The sequence below is a fragment of the Momordica charantia genome, assembly GCF_013281855.1.
Source record: "Momordica charantia cultivar OHB3-1 chromosome 10 unlocalized genomic scaffold, Mcharantia_2.0 BLBB01000010.1, whole genome shotgun sequence".
NCBI lineage: Eukaryota > Viridiplantae > Streptophyta > Magnoliopsida > Cucurbitales > Cucurbitaceae > Momordica > Momordica charantia.
This window is the reverse complement of record NW_028275158.1, coordinates 3,077,963-3,099,902: the sequence shown is the minus strand read 5'-3', so window position 1 is coordinate 3,099,902 and position 21,940 is coordinate 3,077,963. Positions and strand designations below refer to the sequence as shown.

General features: G+C 35.0%; 3 protein-coding genes across 5 annotated transcripts; all 3 read left to right on the top strand.

The window, feature by feature from the left end:
* The first annotated feature begins 662 nt into the window (after window positions 1-662).
* Window positions 663-2,598, top strand: LOC111017722 (uncharacterized). The gene has a single exon (XM_088119215.1). The coding sequence runs from the start codon at window positions 895-897 to the stop codon at window positions 2,467-2,469; it is 1,575 nt and encodes a 524-aa protein (XP_087975341.1). The 5' UTR covers window positions 663-894; the 3' UTR covers window positions 2,470-2,598.
* A 6,942-nt stretch (window positions 2,599-9,540) lies between these two features.
* On the top strand, window positions 9,541-14,621 carry FUC95A (1,2-alpha-L-fucosidase). The gene is made up of 10 exons (XM_022293520.2): window positions 9,541-10,013; window positions 10,629-10,774; window positions 10,922-11,787; window positions 12,018-12,150; window positions 12,524-12,682; window positions 12,876-13,100; window positions 13,190-13,291; window positions 13,371-13,506; window positions 13,770-13,965; window positions 14,125-14,621. The coding sequence occupies exons 1-10, from the start codon at window positions 9,749-9,751 to the stop codon at window positions 14,432-14,434; spliced, it is 2,538 nt and encodes an 845-aa protein (XP_022149212.1). The 5' UTR covers window positions 9,541-9,748; the 3' UTR covers window positions 14,435-14,621.
* Window positions 14,622-15,216: 595 nt separating this feature from the next.
* On the top strand, window positions 15,217-19,438 carry LOC111017781 (uncharacterized). 3 transcript variants are annotated; one of them, XR_015788545.1, is made up of 4 exons: window positions 15,217-15,494; window positions 17,946-18,106; window positions 18,317-18,388; window positions 19,144-19,438. XR_015788545.1 is itself a non-coding variant. In XM_022293657.2 (4 exons), exons 1-3 carry the CDS (start codon window positions 15,340-15,342, stop codon window positions 18,337-18,339), a joined length of 297 nt encoding a protein of 98 aa, XP_022149349.1. In that variant the 5' UTR covers window positions 15,229-15,339; the 3' UTR covers window positions 18,340-18,388; window positions 19,144-19,438. The 3 variants fall into 3 exon arrangements, 2 of the variants coding, with proteins under 2 accessions (XP_022149348.1, XP_022149349.1); XM_022293657.2 differs by having other exon boundaries at window positions 15,229-15,494; window positions 17,946-18,064; XM_022293656.2 differs by lacking the exon at window positions 18,317-18,388.
* Window positions 19,439-21,940: the final 2,502 nt, after the last annotated feature.

Sequence of the window (21,940 nt, the reverse complement as noted above, 5' to 3'; positions counted from 1 at the left end):
ACCTAACTCAAGTGAGTCTAGGTGGCTACTAACTTAGCACACAAATAAGACAATGTGTTTACAACTTACCTCAAGTGTAGAGTGTGTATTTGCACACAAAATCATGCATGCATCGTTATTAGACTTTAGTCCGACGTAGTTTCAAGCTAAACTTGAGTGACTTGTGTAGAAAATCGCATACCTTTGAAGAGTGTGTCTTTGCCATTTTGACACTCATATATGGTGTTAGCAGATTCTCCATCTCTAAGTCAAATGAATGGTCTAGGCCTTCCATATCTACAAGTAGTCGAGCTTATGCCTAGTCACGTGTTTCGTGTCAAGAGGGCCATGTGGCATGCCACGTAAATCATTAAAATTTGTAACATTGATAGTAATTAAAATAGAAAAAATAACTTGGATATTATTCGTATGCATCACTGATCAGTGGGAAATTATAATTATAATATTTTATGGACAATAACCAACACAAGTATGAGCCAAAAATCAGGGTCCAAATCAAAAAATGCAGACAAATTTTAATTTTCATCCCCCGGAAAATCTTGTTGATTTTTTATGATTCACAATTTTACATGGAAGCAAAGATTTGTCGCTTTACGTGTAAGCCGCCAAGCCTTTCGTTGTCATCTCCGGCCAACAAAATTTCAGACCCTTCTGCAGCACTGAAAGTGAAACAAAACCCCCTCTTAAATGTCCTCTCAAATTTTCCACGAACCAGAATCTGACAAATTCTCGATCATATCAACTTACAATATCAACCACCAGATCTTCCCGGAGTTTCCGTGGTTTCAATTTCATCAATCCTGGCTTTCCGATCACCACCAGTTGCTTCTTTAAATTCCCCACCATTGCTCTGCTTTTCTTCTAAACCCATTTTCCCACCTTCCAAACGCGATTATGGATGTCTGGTCTTGGATTTCTGAGCTACCCAACTCGGACGAGTGGACTCACTCGAACTCGACCTTCGTCTTCGACCTCGCCAGTCAGGGAAATGGAAAATCCTCGCCGTCGATTCAATTGAAAGCAGAGCGCTCCTCCGGCGCCGATTCCGATGCGTTCCTGAACTTTGCCGTTTTGCTGAATGGATTCGGGTCGATTACCGAGTTGAAGACCGTGTGGGTTTCTGACACGTGTCCTCTCTCGTCGGAGAAGCCGTTCCTTCCCCTGGTTCTGCAACTTCTCCGGGAAATCATTTCCCGGTCACCCACCGGGCAGAAGAGCACCTGCCCACGGTCCCGCCTCCAGAAACTGAAACCCGAACCGGTTTCATGGATCATGGACTCTCACTCGCCCGAGTCGTTCTCCAGCTTCTTCAACCTCGTCTTCCTCATCCGCCTCTTCTGGGTCTGCGCGTGCGACGCGCCCACCGAAGTCGGCGCGTTTTACTTTCAGCATCTACTCTCTCCGCACCTCGAAGCTCTGTCGTCGAAGCACGGGCCGGTGCTGCGGACGTTTTTGATCACCATCGGCGTCGACGCCGAGCTCTGCTTCACGCGCACGCTCGGCTACGTGATCGCAAAATGGCTGATCCTGAGAGAAGTCGGCGTCGGGCTACAGACTCTGACCAACGCACCGCCGCAACGGAGCTTGGGTTTCACATACGCGACGGAGGCCCACGGGTTGTGGATTCTGAAGGGCCACGCGCCGGTTATGGGAATGAGACTCACACGCGCCGGCGGCGGCCGGAAGTACGCATTTCCGCTGATCGAAGCGAAAGAGTCGGCGTTGCGATACGCGCTGGCCCACCAGCAGCTGGAGGCCGTCCTTCAGTTTGACTATTCCGTCCGGTACCACGACGGGTACGTCCACGTGGGAGCACGTGTGGATAACATAAGACTCCACGTGGCGAGGCTGGCCCTCGGCAGCGTGGATGACGTGGAGTACGCGGAGGAGAGGCACTTCGTGTCGCGGGTTCGGGTATGGGTCGGGCCGGAGGTCGGGGCGAATTATGTCGGGGCGTTGAGTTTGGGGCGGTCGACGGAGAACGCGGAGCGGGAGACGAAAGTGCAGAAGATTTTGAAGGGCAGATTCGGAAAATCGAAAGCGTCGACGGTGAAGGCGACGGCGAGGGCGTCGACGAGGACGAAGATGAGGAGCTGGCGGTGGGACCAGGAGGCGGAGGGGAACGCGGCGGTGTTCGAGGCGGTGCTGTGCGACAACACGACGGGGCACGAGGTGGCGTCGAGGAAGAGCGACGGCGGCGGCGGAGGAGAGGGGTTTCAGAACCGGTACAGCGGGACGAACCGGGCGTTTACGAAAACCGGGGGAGTGGTGTTCGCCGGAGATGAATATGGGGAGGAGGTGGGATGGAGGCTGAGCAAAGAGACGGAGGGGAGTGTGCTAAAATGGCGAATCGGAGGCCAAATTTGGTTAAGTTATTATCCAAATGAGATGAAAATTCCTTACTTTGAAACTAGGTTTGTGGAGTGGTGTGATGAGGTTGATTTGCCTCTAATTCCCCCCACCAAATGATCCAAAAAAAACATCAAGGATAGTATTGTAATTATACTATATTGTATATTGGTTTAGATCCTATCTCCATTCCAATGAACTTATTAAATATTTTGTCCCAGCTCAGCTGGACAAGATTTTAGATATTGATATTGATAACAATGTTGATGTTGGTGGATATTTTTGTGAAAATTAGAAAAATTAAAAAATCGTAAAAAGTATTTAAATTAACAAATAAATATTTTTCTATTTTTAAATAAGTTCAAAATGATTTATATTAATACTATGTATATATTAGTGACATTTTGTTGATATTTTTCATATTTTGTCGATTCTTTTTGTAGTATGATGTAAATATCGATAGACCCCTCATGTCGATATTCAACTCGTCAATTTATGAAAATATCGATGGACATGTCAACGTATCGACGGATATTTAGTATCATGAAATTCGACCGTTATACTTTATTGTCTATCCCTACTAATCTTTGACGGGAGGCTTTGTCTACTTCAAAACCAAGTACTTTTGAAGGGTTTAAATTGAAGATTTTGGAGGGAATCTCGAGATATCCATAGCTTTAATTAAAACTTTGTCATATAATTTTGATATTGTATGCAATAAAAATTTTAAATTACTTGTTTTCTGGTTTGATACTATACCATGTAATGTACTTATAACTTACTCAACACCAAGTTAATGAAATAAGTTAACTTGGTGGCTAACTTTATCAATATTAAAATATGAAAATCAATTTAACGGCGAGAATGGGAATAGATGGGACCAAAACAAAACGTTGGAATTTAATAATACTAGGAAAACTTTCAAACCATACCTAACTTAGGTTGGATATGTTAATATTTTACTTTATTCTTTTTATTCTATTATCTTCTAAATTATCTACTCATTTAATTGGATTAGCTAATCCACTCTTTCTAATAAATAGGAAGGAGTAGTTCCAGACTTGTTAAATTTAGATTTTCTAATAAAAGAAGTGTTTCCTTATAAAGGGTGGAGTATTTGATAGTCTAAGATAGAGTTCATAGAGTGTTTTTCAAAAAACTTTTTTACAAATAATTTTCCTGTGGACAAAAATGTTTGTTTTGAGTATTTTTATTTTGAGTATACAAGCAATTAGGGTTGTACATCGGTCGGTCGGGTCGGTTAATCCGACCATTGCACATATAATCGATAGACCAATTTGGTCGGTTGGTTTTCGCGACACCGACTTTTTTTTTTTTTTTTTTAATTTCCTTACTTTTTTTTATTGTATCTTCTGTTTTTTAGGTCATTCCTACTGTAAATCCATATTCAACTCATTCCTATTTTCAACCAATTCATATTGAAAATCCATAATAATCATAATCCATATTCATATTGAGAGTTTGTATATCGAGCTTGGTCAAACTCCGGCCGGCCGTTGTTTGAAGTTGAAAAAAGAACTAAATCAAATCAAAACTTACTCCGATTCCGATTCCAGTTTGAGTGATGGGTGCCGGTGGCTGGTGGGCTTGGATCACGCCGGAAAGCGAGGGGACTGAGGGAGAGAGTGTCGACGACAAGGGGAGGGTTGAGCGGGAAAGGCATCGACGATGAGGGTGTCAATTGAGGCGACAGAAAGGGGTCGACGATGAGGGTTGAGCGGCGGTCGGTGGCAATGAGGGAGGCGACTGGTGGGGGGACTATCGAGAGGAGAAGGAGAGGGAAAATGGAGAGGAGAAGCCGAGAGGAGAGGGAGGCAGAGAAAAATGGGAGGGAAAATGAAAATGAAACTAAAGTAGCCAGAGCTGAAAACCCTAAAAATTAAAACCTAAAAGTAAAACTTGGTTTTTTTTACTATATATTTCGGTCAGTTTGGTCGGTCGGTTATAGGGGTTTAAGGCCCGCTGACCGACCGACCGAAAATTTGGGAATCTCCAAAACCGACAGTCAACCGATGGGGACCAAAACCAACCGAACCGACGTCGGTTCGGTTTTGGGTAGTCAATTGTACACCCCTACAAGCAATCACATATTCCTAAGAGAATTTACCTATTAACATGTCTCAATCCATAATTTACGGACTTTCCTTACCTCTTTATTTTGATGTGTATTTTATTAAATTAATTATTTGTGTTGGCTATTTCAGAAATTTCTATTCCCAAAATATATTTCAAACAATTTACTGTTAGATTATATTACCATTCAAGTCATTTCATTTTGATCCCTAAATTTTAATTATATCTCTTAAAAAAACTTGTACTATTACTATATATTAATAGTTTTTTTAGGTGACATGTTTTCTTTAGATGATATATATTTATTTTAGTACAATGTTTTCTTTAGATGAGATTTAAAGAAGGAAAGAAAAATAAGCTAATTAGGTTTATTATAATTGAGGTATAAGTGGTAAATTATCTTATTGTATTAGGTTGACTGTATTCGCATTTGATTGGGTAAAAAAAAAAGAAGAAGAAGAAGAAGAAGAGGAGGGGTTGATGGATTAAATTAGTTGAAATCTCGATGCAACCAATTTATGCACAGTTTGAAAACAATTTCATTTTTTGTTTTTTTTTTTAAATTAAGTTTAGAAAATATTATTTTCACTTCTATGTTTCTTTATATTATCATATAGTTTTTATAAACATGTTCAAAATTTAGGTTAAATTTTGAAAAAAAAAGTAGTTTTAAAAAACTAATTTTTATTTTTAAAATTTGACTAAGAATTCGAATCAAATTGTAACAAAACGAACGATATAGGTTTTAGAAATAAAAAACAAAAAACAAAAGGATTATCAATCATATGCACCTTAATTAGCATACTTATTTAAAAAAAATTAATTTATTGCATAACAACAAGGTCATTTTTAGGAGATGTAAAGAAGTTATAAGGACCAAATTGAAACCAAACGCAAACGATAACAAGTATAATATAATATGATCATAAATAATATAAGGTTTAAATTTCATTTTGGTCTTTCTGAACGTTGATGTTGGTTTCATTTTATTTCATAAACTTTTAAAATGTTTATTTTAGTTCATAAATTTTAGAAAAATAACTGTTTTGATCCTTACATTTACTTTTCTGTTAGGAAATTGATAACATGGTTTTGAATATTTATATTAACATAACAATGTGAACATGAAATATGTCGAAGATGAGTACTAGATAGGTGAACGTTACATGAAAAAATAACGTTCCAAGACTAAATATTAAAATATATATTTTGAGAAGTTTAAAACTATAATACATTTTTTTTTTTTAAATAAACAGGTTTTAAAATTAAATATTTTGACATTTCAGAACATTCAAACCATAAATTGGATAAATATAGATTTTAAAATAAAACAATCATAGCATTTACAACTGTTTCCTAAAAGGGGAAAAATTAGTGTTGCACTAATTGCTGCTTATAGACTACGATTAATTATCGCCACACAGCAATAATTCAACGCACTCCTGCATAAACACTCATTAATATAAATATAATTAATTATCCTAAAAAATATATAAATATAATTAATTACAAAGGCATATTAATTACACTAAATGTTCCATAAAGACAGAGATAATTGTTGGCTTCACGTGGATAAAGTTAAAACATATTTTTTATCCCAAATATAATAACTTAATCCTCAAATTTTAATTTGTAATAATTTAATTCTTGCACTTTCTAATGGATAATAGTTTAGTCATTCAATTTTAACATATAACAATTTTATCCATGTACCATGAAAATTTCATTAAAATTAAGTGTCAATTTTTATTAGGTAACAATGTAGTTTTTTTGGCCTACTTATTAGTTTATTGATTTACATATTATAGTGAAATCTCATTAAATCTAACAACATTTTTACTATACATACTAAATTGTTACTAATTTTAACATACATGGATTAAAATGTAATTTCCTCAAAAAATCTAGAGATTAAATTATTACAAATTTGGAAGTATAAGAATTAATACCGGAATAGAAGTACATAGACCAAAAACATTTTTGAAGCTGTGAGATAATTAACTTCCTTAAATTAGAAACTTATAAATTACTCGTTTAATATATAAGTGTACCGAGCTTGTATTCTTGTCCTTATTGAATTATAAAATAATAGGAAATTTGATACTAGTTAGGTAGGATAGAAAGATGAGTTAAAAAAAATATTTATTTAAAAACTTGTTATGAAATAAATGTATTTAAAGTAGTGGTATGTTTAGTTACATTTTCTTAAAAGTGATTTTAATATCACAAATTTATTTGATTGTATTACCTCTATAAATAAGTTTAGAAATGTCAAATTATTATTATTTATAAAGTAATTACAATTTATGGTCAAACACTTTTGGGAATAATCAACTTTAAAATAATTTATTAAAAAATAATCATAAACCAATTTAATTATCGCAAAAATGATCTATATTTGCTCAAACACTAAAGATTTATAAAAGAATATTTTTGCCCTTCCAAAACCACTTAGAAAATTAATTCAAATCCAATATAAAACACCTATTCTAAGTATAAATCGGATTAACATATGAACATATTTGCAGCATCAACACATTTGTCGATTGTCATTTTTTTTCTAATTTGGTCATACTCTTATGAAATATAGTTTTAAATACATACTTGTATTTCTTACTTCAATTCATTTTAGTCTTTATATCTTTTAAGCGTCTATTTTTTTTATTCTTGTACTTTCAACTTTTATTAATTTTAGTTATTGTACTTTTAAAATGTCGTTGTTTTGGTCTATGTACTTTTAAAAAGTGATATGAGACCAAAACATATCTGTCAAAAGTACAAAGTAAGGGACCAAAATTGACGATTTGAAAGTACATATATTAAAATGAATCAAAATCAAAAGTATAAAAGACCAACAAAATATTAATAATAAAAAGTTGATTCATATTATGAACTTGCAAAAATCATTATTTTTAACTTACAATACTCTAACTTTTACAAATATTTTCGATTACATTACATGTTCCATTGTCGAGAAAATATTCCATAAGATATTTTCATAAAGTCAAAAAGATTTCAATAAATACGTTCCAACAGATCTAAATAATAATGTTAGGTATTAAAATGGAGCAACTTTATGTGTAATTAAACTTGTAGCTGGAGTGATTGAAAAAGATTTGATAGGTTAGGTGATCAAAATTAATGTGCAACTAGCATCACTCATCTATATATACATCTACGACCTATAAAATATTATTTATTAGTACTTTTGTTAAATAAAAGCAATTTAATAATATTATTAATTAAGCTTATAAATTTATTGGAACATTTATACTAATTTAGCATTTTATTTCTCATGGTCAAATTCTGCAGAAACTCTTTGAAAAAAAAAAACGCAAATCTGCAGAAACCAACTCAACTCGAGCATTTTTATTGGATTCGTAATTATTGCAAAATAAATATTGTCATCTTACATTCGAAAAAATCTGGATTTCCTGTACTTTCCAAATTTTAAATTACAAATGTGAAGTAACAAATATAGTAATTAAAGAAGTAAATTTTATATAAATAAATAGCAAAAAGCAAAATAATTGCTGAAAATTCGACAGTATATCTATACTCGGTAAAGAAATTATTAACATCAACAGATAATTTACTCACATATGCTCAACAAATAGATGAGTTTTAGATACTTATTTTTTTAATTTTAAAATAATTTTTGAAAAACTAAAAACAGAAAATTAAATTAGTTATGAAACAACCTTAAAACCAAAACTAAAAACAGGAAAATAAAATAGTTATCAAACAAGTCGTAACATAATCATTTTTTAAAAGTACAGGAATCAAAGTATAGTGATTAAAATTGTACTTAAATCTTAATTATAGCTAAAAAACAATTATTTTATGTCATAGAGATATTAATCAATAATTGTTGTATTATTTTAAACTATACTTAGCTGTTTTAAATTATTAATTCGTCTTTATTAATGACTTATACATCATAGTTGTTATTTATAGGACCGTGGTCATGCCCTCATGCTCTTTGGATTTTTTTTCCTATTAAGTCATTAGAAATTTGTATTTAATATTGTGTTTATGAAGCTGAGTGAAATATTATAAGTTATGGGTAGACTCTCGATTTATTCAGGATAACAATTTAGTTTTTATTTTTATTTTCTCTTCAAAATTATGCTTAGTTTTTATTTTTATTTTCTCTTTAAAATTATGCATGCATTTTTACAGTTTATTTAGTATATTTTTCAATTAGAAAAAAAGAAACAATTTCTTAAAAACTATTTATTTTAGTTTCTAAAATTTCACTTTAATTTTTTGAAACAACTAAAAAAAGGTAGATTACAAAATAAAATATATATAGATACAGACGTAGCGTTTTAGAAACTTTAACAAAAACAACCAATAAAAAAATGAAATGCTTATGGAATAGGTAGAGTATTAAAAATATATATATTAATTATGTGTTGGAAGAAAAAGTATTGATAAAATGATAAACATCATTATTTCATTAACAAATTTTAATGTTTAGTGAAAATAAAAACAAAATGAAGATGATGAATTGAAACTTCCACAGAAAATATGGATGAAATTAAAAGAAATAAAGCTATATATTTAGATTTTATATAATTTATTCACCATTTGCTTGTAAATGTTTAATATGAAAAAATTTAAATATTCGAAATAAGTTAATTATCATGACATTTTACAAACTAACTAATAAATCAAGTGTTGGGTTTGAAAACAAAATTTGTTGCCAAAGAATTAATAAAAAACAACAACCATCGTAATAGTTTTTCTATACTATCAAAATTACAACTTATAAAACAAAATAAATATAGCTCGATAATAATTAGTACTTGCTTCTACACGTGAGTTTGGATTCAAACTTTCATATTTTTAATTTATTGTACTAGAAAAAGAATCAAATTAAAAATAAATTAAAATTTTTTTAAGAACAAATCGAAAATCAGGGGCTAAAAACACGACATTGAAAGACAACCAACCAAACAGCACATGGAAGTGTTGACGTCGAGAAAGAAAAGGGAAAAAGAAAAAGAAAAAAAAAAGCACCGTCTTTTTTCCTCAGCGAGATTCTTTCTTCTGTGATACTATATAATAAGCAAGAGCGATAAAATTATCTGAAATCAACTTGGGTTTTCTCGTGAGCACACTGCCACTAGTCCTAGTTCCGCGTGCACTGTACCTTCTGCTCTCTCCATCCCTTTTTGAACAGATAAAATGGCATTGTACAATAAGAATTGAAATGCCCCATTTCCTTTGATTTGATCATCAGAGCAGCGCGAACCCACATCCAACCACCCCTCCTCGCCATTTCCCACTCTCGTTCTTCATGTTTCCTCCAAAGCTGAGTACCCATTTCCGTGGAAGTGGGTTTCTGCTTGCTGTGCTTCTGATTCCTCTCTGTTTCCCCATTTCCATGGCGGAGAAGGACGCTTGGAAGCCGAGTTCTGTGGGAATGGCGGAGAGCTCCGACCCTTTGAAGCTCACGTTCCATGGCCCCGCCAAGCACTGGACCGATGCGGTTCCTATTGGGAATGGGCGGCTTGGAGCAATGGTGTGGGGTGGTGTTGACGCCGAGATTCTTCAGCTCAATGGTTTTGCTTCTTGACCTCTTTTGACCATTTTTATTTTTCTTTTCGTTTGAACTGATTTGGGAAATTCAATTTGCTGTTTGGTTGCTGAGAAATCAGATGTGCGTGCGTGTGATTTCACGGCATTTTTCTGAGCGCGTTTTTCTTCTTCTTGCAATTACTCATTCTGGAATGTTTGATTTTATGAGAAAACCCATTATCCTGATTTTTCGTGATTGATGTTGAGTTTTACCAGAATTTGTCAACTTGCAATATAATATTTACTCATCGTTAAGTTACTTTAAACCCCTGCTACTGTTCTATTTCTTCACTGCTGATAGTTTTTTAAGCGGTTGGTTCAGCCAGATTGGTCTGAATAATAGCATTTTCTTCGACTGCGGAGTTTTTACCTATAGGCTGTGTTTTTGAATGGCTATGAAGTATATGGGAAAGGTGTAAAATATCCAGAGGTGTATATTCCCGTTCTGCCTGGACGGATCTGGTATCATAAGTCATTTCGTTTCGAATTTTTTGCGAAAATTATTTTTCGGGAATCTAGGCATGGTTTATACTGTTTCATGTCTATGTCATTGTTTCGTTTTAACTATGCATTCCGGAGGCTAATTAAAGTTCATGCAGAGGATACACTTTGGACCGGGACTCCTGTGGACTACACCAATCCAGATGCTCCTGAGGCTTTAGCAGAGGTTAGAAAGCTTGTTGATGATGGTAAATATGCCGAAGCTACTGCTGCCGCGGTCAAGCTGTCAGGAAAGCCGTCTGATGTAATACTTCTCAACCCCTCGTAATAAGATCTCGTAGTGCACAATGTGATAGAGTTTTAGTTGCTTATTATATTGAAAACTTGATAGAGTTTTAACTTTGAAGCAGTTTGTATGAGTTTTATTTCTCACAACCTTGTGATTATGAAGGTTTATCAACTTTTGGGCGACATCAAGCTTGAGTTTGATGAATCCCATCAGTCATACGCTCCAGAGACTTATCATCGAGAATTAGACTTGAATACAGCCACAGCAAGAGTGACGTACTCCGTGGGCGATGTAGAATTTACAAGGGAACATTTTGCTTCTAATCCTGATCAAGTAATTGTAATCAAGATCTCTGCGAGCAAACCAGGGTCTTTGTCATTTATAGTGTCCATGGATAGCAAGTTACATCACAGCTCGCATATAATAGATGGTCAAAGACAGATCGTGCTGCAAGGAAGTTGTCGAGGTGTGAGGATCCCTCCAAAAATGGATTTAGACGACAATCCCAAGGGAATCCAATATTCTGCAGTTCTTAGTTTAGAGGTTAGTGATGGGAGTGGAGTGGTACATGATTTGGATGAAAAGAAGTTAAAGGTTAATGGCTCAGATTGGGCAATCTTGCGTCTGGTGGCTTCATCTTCATTTAAAGGGCCATTTACAGAGCCTTCATTATCTGGTAAGGATCCTTCTGCAGAGTCTTTTGCTGCATTGAAGAAGATCAAAAACTTGTTGTATTCGGATCTTTATGCACGGCATTTGAATGACTATCAGAGTCTTTTTCATCGTGTTTCATTACATCTTTCAAAAAGCTCTAAGAATGGATCCTCTTCAACTAATTTTGGAGGAAAGGAAGTTAGAGCAGTTTCTACTGCAGAGAGGGTAAAATCTTTTAAGACTGATGAAGACCCATCATTGGTAGAGCTGCTATTCCAATATAGTCGGTATCTACTTATCTCTTGTTCACGGCCTGGAACTCAGGTGGCAAACCTTCAGGGTATATGGAACAAGAATATCGAACCGGCATGGGAGTAAGTTTCTGGTCTTAGTTTCTTTTATACTGCATTGCTTTTTATTTTCATCTAATGGGTTTTAGAAGTTAGATTTAAAAAAATTGTAGAAGACAATGAACTGATGAACCATAACTATTATCTCTCTCCACCAATAACGACGAATTGTGATAGCTTGTTTTTCTCGTATACGTTTTCGTCCCGAACTATTTTCTTAGATGCTCATCTGGTTCCCTTTGTTTTTCAATCAGTGGTGCCCCACACTTGAACATTAATCTCCAAATGAACTATTGGCCATCCCTTCCGTGCAACCTTAGGGAGTGCCAGGAGCCATTGTTTGATTTCACATCCTTTTTGTCTATCAATGGACGTAAGACCGCAAAAGTAAGCATCTCTGCCTTAAAATATTTATTTGATCTGTTCTGTACATATTGTTTTTAATAACTCTATTTTGGTTCTCTATGCTGATATCAGAAAAAAGATCAATAATCGAAATACACGGTCTTGTCTAAGGAGTTTCTTTTATGAAGTAACTAGAGAACAGCTAGTTAACGTGTCAAAAAGGGATTATATGTGATTTTAGGCTCTAAATATTTTCAGCCATACAATTCTAAATGTTAGTTAACATATGATGTGTATGGAAGATCAGTAGCCTAAAGGCCTCATTTTTGAGGGTTGTCCCAGTGATCTCCATTATTGAGCAAACATTCTCTACCTTGTTTGTGTTACTGTCTTCACCTGTTCTTAAATTTTGTAGGTGAACTATGAAGCAAGTGGTTGGGTGGCTCATCAAGTGTCCGACATCTGGGCGAAAAGCTCTCCGGATCGGGGACAGGCTGTTTGGGCTTTATGGCCAATGGGTGGAGCATGGCTTTGTACCCATCTGTGGGAGCATTATACTTACACCATGGACAAAGTAAGTTCCTGCTTGCTTGGCTGTCCTTTTTACAGTGCTTAGTTTGAGCGGATGTTTTTTTATGCTAAAACATGATGGGTTTCTTTCATATCTTCAAGAGTAGTGATTGAACATAGAATCAAATAAATTACTTAGTCACCTCCAAATGAAAATTTCTTTGTCTAATTTCTTATATAATTCTGTCCACGTTCAGCAATTCTTGAAAAACAAGGCATATCCTCTGATGGAAGGATGCGCATCGTTTCTGTTGGATTGGCTAATCGAAGGCAAGGACGGATATTTGGAAACAAATCCATCAACTTCCCCAGAACACATGTTTATAGCTCCTGATAGTAAACCTGCTAGTGTGAGTTACTCATCAACAATGGATATGGCTATCATCAAAGAGGTTTTCTCATCCATCATATCTGCTGCAGAGGTAAAGCTTTTTTGTTTGCTTGTGAACGGAAACTTACTTCGTCTACTGGATGCGGTTGTTTACAATTTTAAATTTACCTTGTTGAACAGATTCTGGGAAAAAGCAAGGATACTTTTATCGAAAAGGTCCAGAAGGCTCAAGCTAGGCTGTTACCTTATAAAATATCTAAAGATGGTTCTCTTATGGAATGGGTATGTAAGTATCTCCTCTCTTAACCGGAAATGTTCTAGAGTTATCTAGACTGCCCTAACTCGGAATTTCTTGGATTAGGCTCTTGACTTTGAGGACCAAGAAGTGCATCATCGACATGTATCGCACCTGTTCGGGCTGTATCCAGGGCATACTGTAACTGTTGAGAAAACTCCCAACATCTCGGTAGCTGCAGATAATACTCTTCATAAGAGAGGTTTCTATCTATTGACCAACTTCTAGGAATTTTCTTCTACTTTAGGCTTTAATAGACATTGGGGTGCAAAAATATTCACGTGTGCTAATTATGTTGTGCCAATGTAATAATACTTTATGAGCATGATTAACTGAATCCAATTACTACTCTGATCAAATGAAGAAATGAATCAACCACAAATCAGTTAAATTTCTGATAAGATAAAACTTGGTTTGATAATTGCATGAAGCAATGGTGCTCATAGACCTTCTCACGTGAAACAGGAGAGGAAGGTCCGGGATGGTCGACCGCATGGAAAATTGCTCTATGGGCTCGTCTTCAGAACAGCGAGCATGCGTACCGAATGGTCAAGCATTTGTTCGATCTCGTGGACCCTGATCATGAAAGTGATTATGAAGGTGGTCTGTACAGCAACTTGTTCACTGCCCACCCTCCTTTCCAAATAGATGCCAACTTTGGGTAAGCTACATAATTTAGAGGATATTCACTTCTCTTATTGTGAATGGAACTTTCCAATGAAAGCTATTTAGAATCCAAATAAGTCAATAACCAAAGAAATCAATCTGATCAATTAGTTTTTAATGCTTTTTCTTCTCTTGGGTGCTGCTGGCCTATCAGATTCTCAGCTGCCATAGCCGAAATGCTTGTTCAGAGCACCGTGAATGATCTGTACTTGCTTCCTGCTCTTCCCCGCGATATCTGGCCGTATGGTTGTGTTAGAGGACTAAAGGCGCGGGGTGGGTTGACAGTAAACATCTGCTGGACGGGAGGAGATCTTGACGAAGTCGGTCTTTTGTCGTCGGAGCAAATTTCCCTTGCAAGATTACACTACGGAGGGACTACAGTGGCAGCAAATTTATCATCTGGCAAAGTCTACACTTTCAATAGGCTGTTGAAATGCATCAGAACGTACTCTCTCCCAAATTGATTCTCCTTCTCCACAGCCACCAATGGCTTTTGAAATCTTCAAGTGGTTCTTTGATTCTTTCAGAACCTGAAAGGCGCCATCTCCAAGACAACAATTTCGTTTTGTTATTTATACAATGATTGTCCACCAATTATTTGTAATATTTTACTATTTAATATTTATAATGAAATGAAAATCTTCTTCATCATGTAATGGATGTATTAGTTAGTTAAACTATATATATGAGGGCAAGATTTCGACCCTTCGACACGGATCGAGGATTTATAGGAAATCTAAGTCAATTAAAAAAATACGTCAATTTGAGTCTAATTCATAAATAAGACACCAATTTACTGACATTTGATTGTTCGATTTCTAACTTCCTTAAATTCACTTATCGCTTCTCATTTAACTATTGTTTGCTATCCTCCTTCGAGAAGGGTCATGCCATATTGTGTTCGTCGTGTCATTTTTTTCTCTTTAATTTAGCCTCTATAGTTTAAAAATTTATAATTTTATGCCATCTCGAGCATGACTATGACTAAAAGCTAATGAGTTTGAATCTCTTCGATATATTATATTGAAAGAAAATTACAATTTTACCCATTATATTTTAACATTTTTCACTTGTATCACTTTACTGGTAGATATTAATTGATCATTCATGTTCCCGAATTCTCATTTAAATGCCAGGCAAGGTAAGGTTATCATTACCAGAATTCAGAGACATCATATTAGATTAGACCGTCTGATTTCGATCGTACGGTTGATATTGGGTGAGGTGCATTAAATTCCATACACATTCAACACATCATAGCAACCCCTCGCAAGGGTTTGTACCCTCGTAAAACCCTTGTTTTCAGTGCTACACTTGGTCGAAAGGCTGAATTTTTGATCAAACGAACGAAGAGCTGCACCTGTTTCAAATGGCGTGTCGCTCTGGATCTCTGTCTCGCTCCCTAATTTCCACTGTTAGGGCTTCTTCTCTCCGATCGGCTCCTTCTCTTCCTCGCCTCCGCCCCCCACCTCTCGCCGCTCGTCCTCGCCTTCAATCTCGTCGACTCTCCTTTTCAACTTCCAGGTACTTCACGAGTTTCTAAATTTTCTGTTTGGTTTCCGTGCGAAACGAGTTGATGAATGAATTACTTGGGAATTGGGATAGGATTGGAATGCTGTTGAATTGTAGTTTGTATGATGCCAGATTCCTGTTTCGTTCGTCGTTTTGATTTTCTTCAAGGATGTCTCTCGTCGTTTTGGGGGCTTTCTGTTTTATAATCGCTTAGCATATGGGTTTTAGTTCCGTTTTGTATTGTTTATTTCTATCATTTTAAGTCAGTAACTAGCATTTGTTTATTGGTTTGCTTAATTCAGTTTATATTATGATAAATTTCATGGATTTAAATACTGTGAGCTTTAACGAAGCTTTTTTTAATATTTGAAATTAGTTATACTGCTTATTACTTCTTTTTTTATGAGTAATTAATTTCATTGATTGATAAGATTTAGGTTAAATTGCATTTTAGCACCAATGTTTTTGCTTTAAATTCAATTTTGTCTTCATAGTTTTAAAAGGTTTCATTGTTGCCCAGGAGCAACAAAAATTTTAAGCTATAAGTTCAATCCGTAACCTTGGGTCTTTTTAAGTTGATTCAATTGTGAAATAAATGAAATATCTTGCACTAGAAAATGAATGGAAATTATTCGTTACACTTCAGGGCAAATTTGTCCTAGCCATTTTTTTGCTTTCTAGTCAAAACAATGTCTTAAAAATTTTATTTTTTTTGATAAGAAACATACATGATGTATTCCAATCAAAAGAAAGTAACAGCCTAAAGGCAGAGGGTTGAGAAAACCCCCCTAAGAACTATACAATCACAGCTTTCCAATCCCGTATAATCATTTGAAGACTATAATTACAAAACACCTTCTTGTGAATGATAGCCCACCAAGAAGCCGTTTGTTGTATATTCACACCACGAGAATCCACCGATGACTTCTTATCTTCAAAAAGTCTCCTATTCCTTTCTCTCCACAAAAGCCAAAGTAAAAAAATTGATTCTATTCTTTCAATCTCGACGATTGCTCAACGATTGAATAATAATAGGTTATTATGATTTCGAGAAAGCCGCCATGGTGAAATCGGTAGACACGCCACCGGGCCGTGAAGCTTATCCGGGGGATATAGAAATGCGCACTTTTGGAACTACCATTAAAAAATTATAATAGATTATTCATTGCTATGCTCTATCAGCACAATTCCATAGGATGAAAACTTTACCCTTTAGAGCCTTCCCCCCAAAACCTTATGAAATAAAATCATCCATCTTTTGGGGGAGACAAAAAGACACTCCCAAAATGGAAGCGAAGTGAAACCACACTGAAGAAGCCACCTGACAATGGAGGAAAAGATGATCTAAAGTCTCAGAATCCTTGCAACACAACGTACACACTGAAGGAGAAAGTGTCCAAAGGGGAAGTTTACGCTGAAGTTTGTCGGCTGTATTTATCCTTCGATAGAACACCGACCACAAAAACACTTTAACTTTCATAGGAATCTTAAAGTTTCAAATATGGAACGAAGTGGAAGTATTCATCTTTGGTGAAGGGGAAGTCAGGGCCAAAAATGCTGATTTAGTTGAAAAAGTCAGGGCCAACAATGTCTTAAAATCCAAATGTAATTTATCACATCTAAATGAATGTGATATCATGGAGCTCATTTTTAAATACCCACGTTGGATCTTTGTTACTCTTCACCAATGACATAGATGCTTGGTAAACATTAATCAAAAGATAGGGACGATAATGAGATTTTATGAGTACAGGGACTGAATTGAAACTAAGGTTAAACATAAAAATTAAAATGTAATTTAACCTAAAGATTATAAATGGGAGACAAAACACTTAGGAGCTTCCTTAAAGGTGCCTTAGTTAATGTAGGAAGGAGTGGAGTTACAAAAAGATTTTAAGCTAGAGCTCCAGAGAGAAGCAGACGAACAAATATTCTCCCAAATTGAAGAAATATTTTTCCTCAACTCTGCTAAGCTTAAAGTTTTTCAATCACATTAAAGGGAACCTCAGCAAGCATTTCCAATGTATTCTAATTTCCAACTTCCAAGAGTCTCCCCCTTATTCCATCTGTTGATTGGCGAATTTCTCACATTATTTCTTTTTATTATTTGATCAGAAACAATTTTATTGATAGCATGCAATTACAGAGAGGGGCAAATCACAATTCCATTGATAACAATTTCATTATTACTTATTATTACGACTCTCTTATAATCAACCTTGATGGGGATGTCCTTACTGTAGTCCTTTATGGCAGGGGTTTCCTCTTCCCACGCCCCTAGGATGTTTCTTCTCTGCTCTTCTTGTTTATAATGCACTAATGCAGTTTCCTACATGTGTGTGTATATATATATATGTATAAACCTTCTCTCTCTAATATTCACTTTATGGTGCGCACAATGCTCTGGATTTCTTTAATGAGTTACAGGCATGATTTTTGTTTGTTTCAAATCGTCCTCTCCAGGAATTTGGGAGAACTGGGATGTACACAGTCTCTTCTGCCCATGCACGGCATCATGGGTGCTACCTGCCTGACATCCCACCTCTGTGTTAGCGCACGGGCCTTTTGCGAGCTGTCTCATGGTACCTTCTGCCGTACTTGTCAGGATCGCTAGTATCCTCTTTGTGAGTCTTGTTTACAAGAAAGATAAAAAAACATATAGTAAATGTTTCTTCATGAGGTCATTATTCAGTGTGACCATCTTTGTAATCATGATGTCATAACATCTCAACAAATTTTTGTGTTTGGATATATGATGTGGCATAACTTAGGCAGTTATTTTTATACCATTAAAATGTCATTTAATAAGAAGAAATTGGGATTGGGATTGATAGGGAGGAATGGAAAAGATGGGTGATGCACGAGGACATTCTATCATTCAAAAGCAGGAGACTGTCGCAAAATTTGTAGGTCCCCTTTTTTGGCTTTTTGATTCATTTTCACTTTCTAGTAGTGATTTTTTGTGTATTTTCTAAACTTCATAAACAACTTCAGATTTTTAAAGTGGTGATGGTGAGTATATGCAGTTAAGGTGGGTAAGGAGGAGAGAGACACATCTATGGGAAGGAAGGAAGAGGGTGTTTGTTCCTGTTTAATGAACAAACTTCTTTTAGTTGTCAATTTCTTTAATTCCTATAATGGAGAAAGTGAAGAAATATTGAGGTGTGAAAGAGTGAGCCAGATAACTCGCTCGGCTTAAATTCTCTTAGAAGAATGCATTTGAGGTTGATGTGGGAATACATCTTTTTTAAGGGTCCTTATCAAGGATGATGTTCAAGTTCAAAGCTTCTGCCATGATGATAGTGCTTCATCTCTGTCACGCATAAAGCTTTTGAGCTGACCTTTCTCGATTTTAATATCTTCTTGGTATGTGTGTGGGTATTTCTTGTGGCAGTCATTATATATGAGATACAACAAGTCTTTAATTACATGTGGTGTATTATATATATATATGATAAGAAGCAAGACTTTCATTATATAATGGACTTGTAGCACGACATTTTCTGTGAATGGTATTCTTGTGCAATGTGTATCTTTCAGAGTTATGAGGCATTTCGTCAGCGAACAAGCATAGTCTAAATACAAAGAAGTTGAATTAAAATTGAATGATGCTCTTGTGTTATCGAGTTCTTATGCGTTTGCTTTTTGTTTTACATTGCAGGTACTTGAGTGATCTACAGTAGAAGCATTCATGCGGACAATTCTATGTGAAGGGAAGTTGAGTAGAGAGGGTTTCTGGTAACTTTTATTAGGTAGGTTAATGTAATAAAATTTTTCTAGCTGTTAATTTATGGAATTCATCCTATTTTTCCACACAGTACTCGGCTTGCCTACAAGTTCCCTAAAGTTAACATCGTCGATTATCTAACCTGCTTTTCTTTTTTGTTGGCTGAATTTTGTAACTATTATCTTCATTTATACTTCCATTCCATTTCCAGTTGCTGGATTTAGAATCACTTTATGATGTTCATGTTTCTATTAGCTTTCTCAACGCCTTATATATCTGGACACAACTCTACAAAGAGTAACGATAATCCATTTCCTATGTATATTTTTACGCATATCAATGCTTGCATATAATGAATATTGTGATGTAGAGAATTATGATACTTTCACTTTCCATATGTCCAATTGTGAGTGAATTATATTCCCTCATCGGACATAAACTTTTCAACAACCAATTAGAATGAAGCGTGTCACAGCTTTGAATGTAACAGTTCAAATAATGGACACGAACTAGAATCCTTGATGCTTCCTAAATGCTTGTCTGTATTCAGCTTTGAAGGTGTGAAAATGAGGTTGGTGTTGAAGTGAGTGGCTGTTGTAGCTCAGCTCTTATTTGAAATCCATGTTGTAGGTGGGAGCTCAACAACAACAGCCACATGGGGTGCCAATGGTGATTTGATTGACACTAACATATCATGTTTGTAAAGCCAGGTTTATGGTTTATGGTTTAGGTTTTCATTTGGTCCACAATGCAATGGAATTCATGGCTGCTTGCAGGAGCATTTGGAGATCTTTGTTGATTTTTATGGCCCATAGCCTAAGCTTAGCTGGTGTTGTTCCCTGTAACTGGAATGGCCCTCCCTGCTTCTTCCTCTCATAAAATACTTGTTAGGGAACCTGAAATACTACCTGCAATTCAACAATGGGGGACCTCCAACCCCCATGACTCACTATTCCTTCCAACCCCCACAATGGAACTTGATTGGAAATGTTAACAGCACGAGGACGGAGATGGTCTCTCGAGTATCGTTCTCTCTCTGACCCCATTGAAAAATTTGTATCTTTGTTTGCAGCGAGCGTTCTTGATGAATGGGGTGAGTTCGAAGATTCCTTGCTTGGGGTTTGGGATCTTCTTTAGAGAATTTTTTGATGTTTTATTTTAGTTTCGATTCTTTTAAACGTTGAAGTAACTAAATCTTTAGCTGGTACATAAAAAGTGAGCAACTTTTGGGTTAAAAAATAATTAATATTTGGTTAAGTTACAAGTTTAGTCGAGCTTTTAGGTTTGGTTTGCATCTAATAGGTTGTTAACTTTTAAAAAGTGTCTAATAATCTATAAAACTTTTAATTTTGTGTTTATTAAGTCGTCGAATTTCAAAAGTGTCCAAATAAGTCTCTAAAGTTTTAATTTTGTGTTTGGTAGATCTTTAAATTTTCAAATTTTTATTTAATAAATTTTTTGCTTAATATGTACAAAATTGACAGTTGAATGTCCTATTAAACAAAATTTTATGTCTCATAGATCTATTAATTTTAAAACATGTCAAATACGTTATAGATCTATTAGGTACATTATTAAAAATTTAAGGTACTGCTCTAAAGGGATCTACGAAACATGAATAAGTTGGAGTAAACTTTAATATCTTTACCTAAAAGGACTTAAATGGCAGGAAGGATGTAGAGATATTTGAATCACAAATGGAGAAATTTTTTTTTTTTCAACTTTTTTTTTCTTCTATCAGGATTGTAGGTCTAATACGGACTGTTCTGAACCCCAGTTAGAAAGTAAGTGCACTTAAAAAAGTAGAGAAAATCCACTTGGACTATCTTTTGCTTCCATGATCATCTTTTCATTTACAAATACCTTTACTTCAAGCTGAGTTGCTATATCGTCATCAATAGTCATCTATATTATGAGTGTTCACAAAATTCGTAGACTCGAAAAATTGAATCAATTCAATCCAACCATGGGTAGGATGATAAATTTGTTGAAGTTGGATTATATTCAAATAAATGAAAACTCTATTGGCTGAGTTGGTTTAAAGTTCGTCCTAGTAAATTTGAATTAAACCAAACCATCCCAAATTTATTATTACTTTTAAAATTATTTCTTTTACTCACTATAAAATTATATATTGACAAATCTATTTTAATTTTATTTCATTCAATAATTCTAAGACAAATCTGTTTTAATTTTATTTCATTCCATAATTCTTTATAGATTATTTAGTCTCCAAAATTTAAAATTTTTCTCATAAATGATTGATATGAGATTTATTGTTAGAAAATATGTAGCCAAATGTTTAAGATATTAACATTTATTTTTTCATTATACAATATTTTGAACAAGTGACTCAAATAATTCAAACTAAATAAACTAAATATTTTATGTTTGTGTTTAGTTCATTATTTAACCAGAAATGTTTGAGTTGAATAAACTTACCATCCAAACAATTGGGTTCGATCTAAAAAGTATTTCAACCCAACTCAATTCATGAACACCCGAAAACCAAGCTTTCCATATCCAGATCATGATTTGAATTGGATCGTTTACAAATAAATAATGTAACGTTGAAATAATACAATTATGTGTTCATTGATAAGGGTGGCTGCAAAGCTTCCCTTAGAACTTTAAACTATAATTTAATATAGATTAAAGCAAAGTAGAATCCAACCTTCTTTCAATTAGTAGGCATAGGCAATCTAGTTAGTTGTATCTACTTTCACCTACA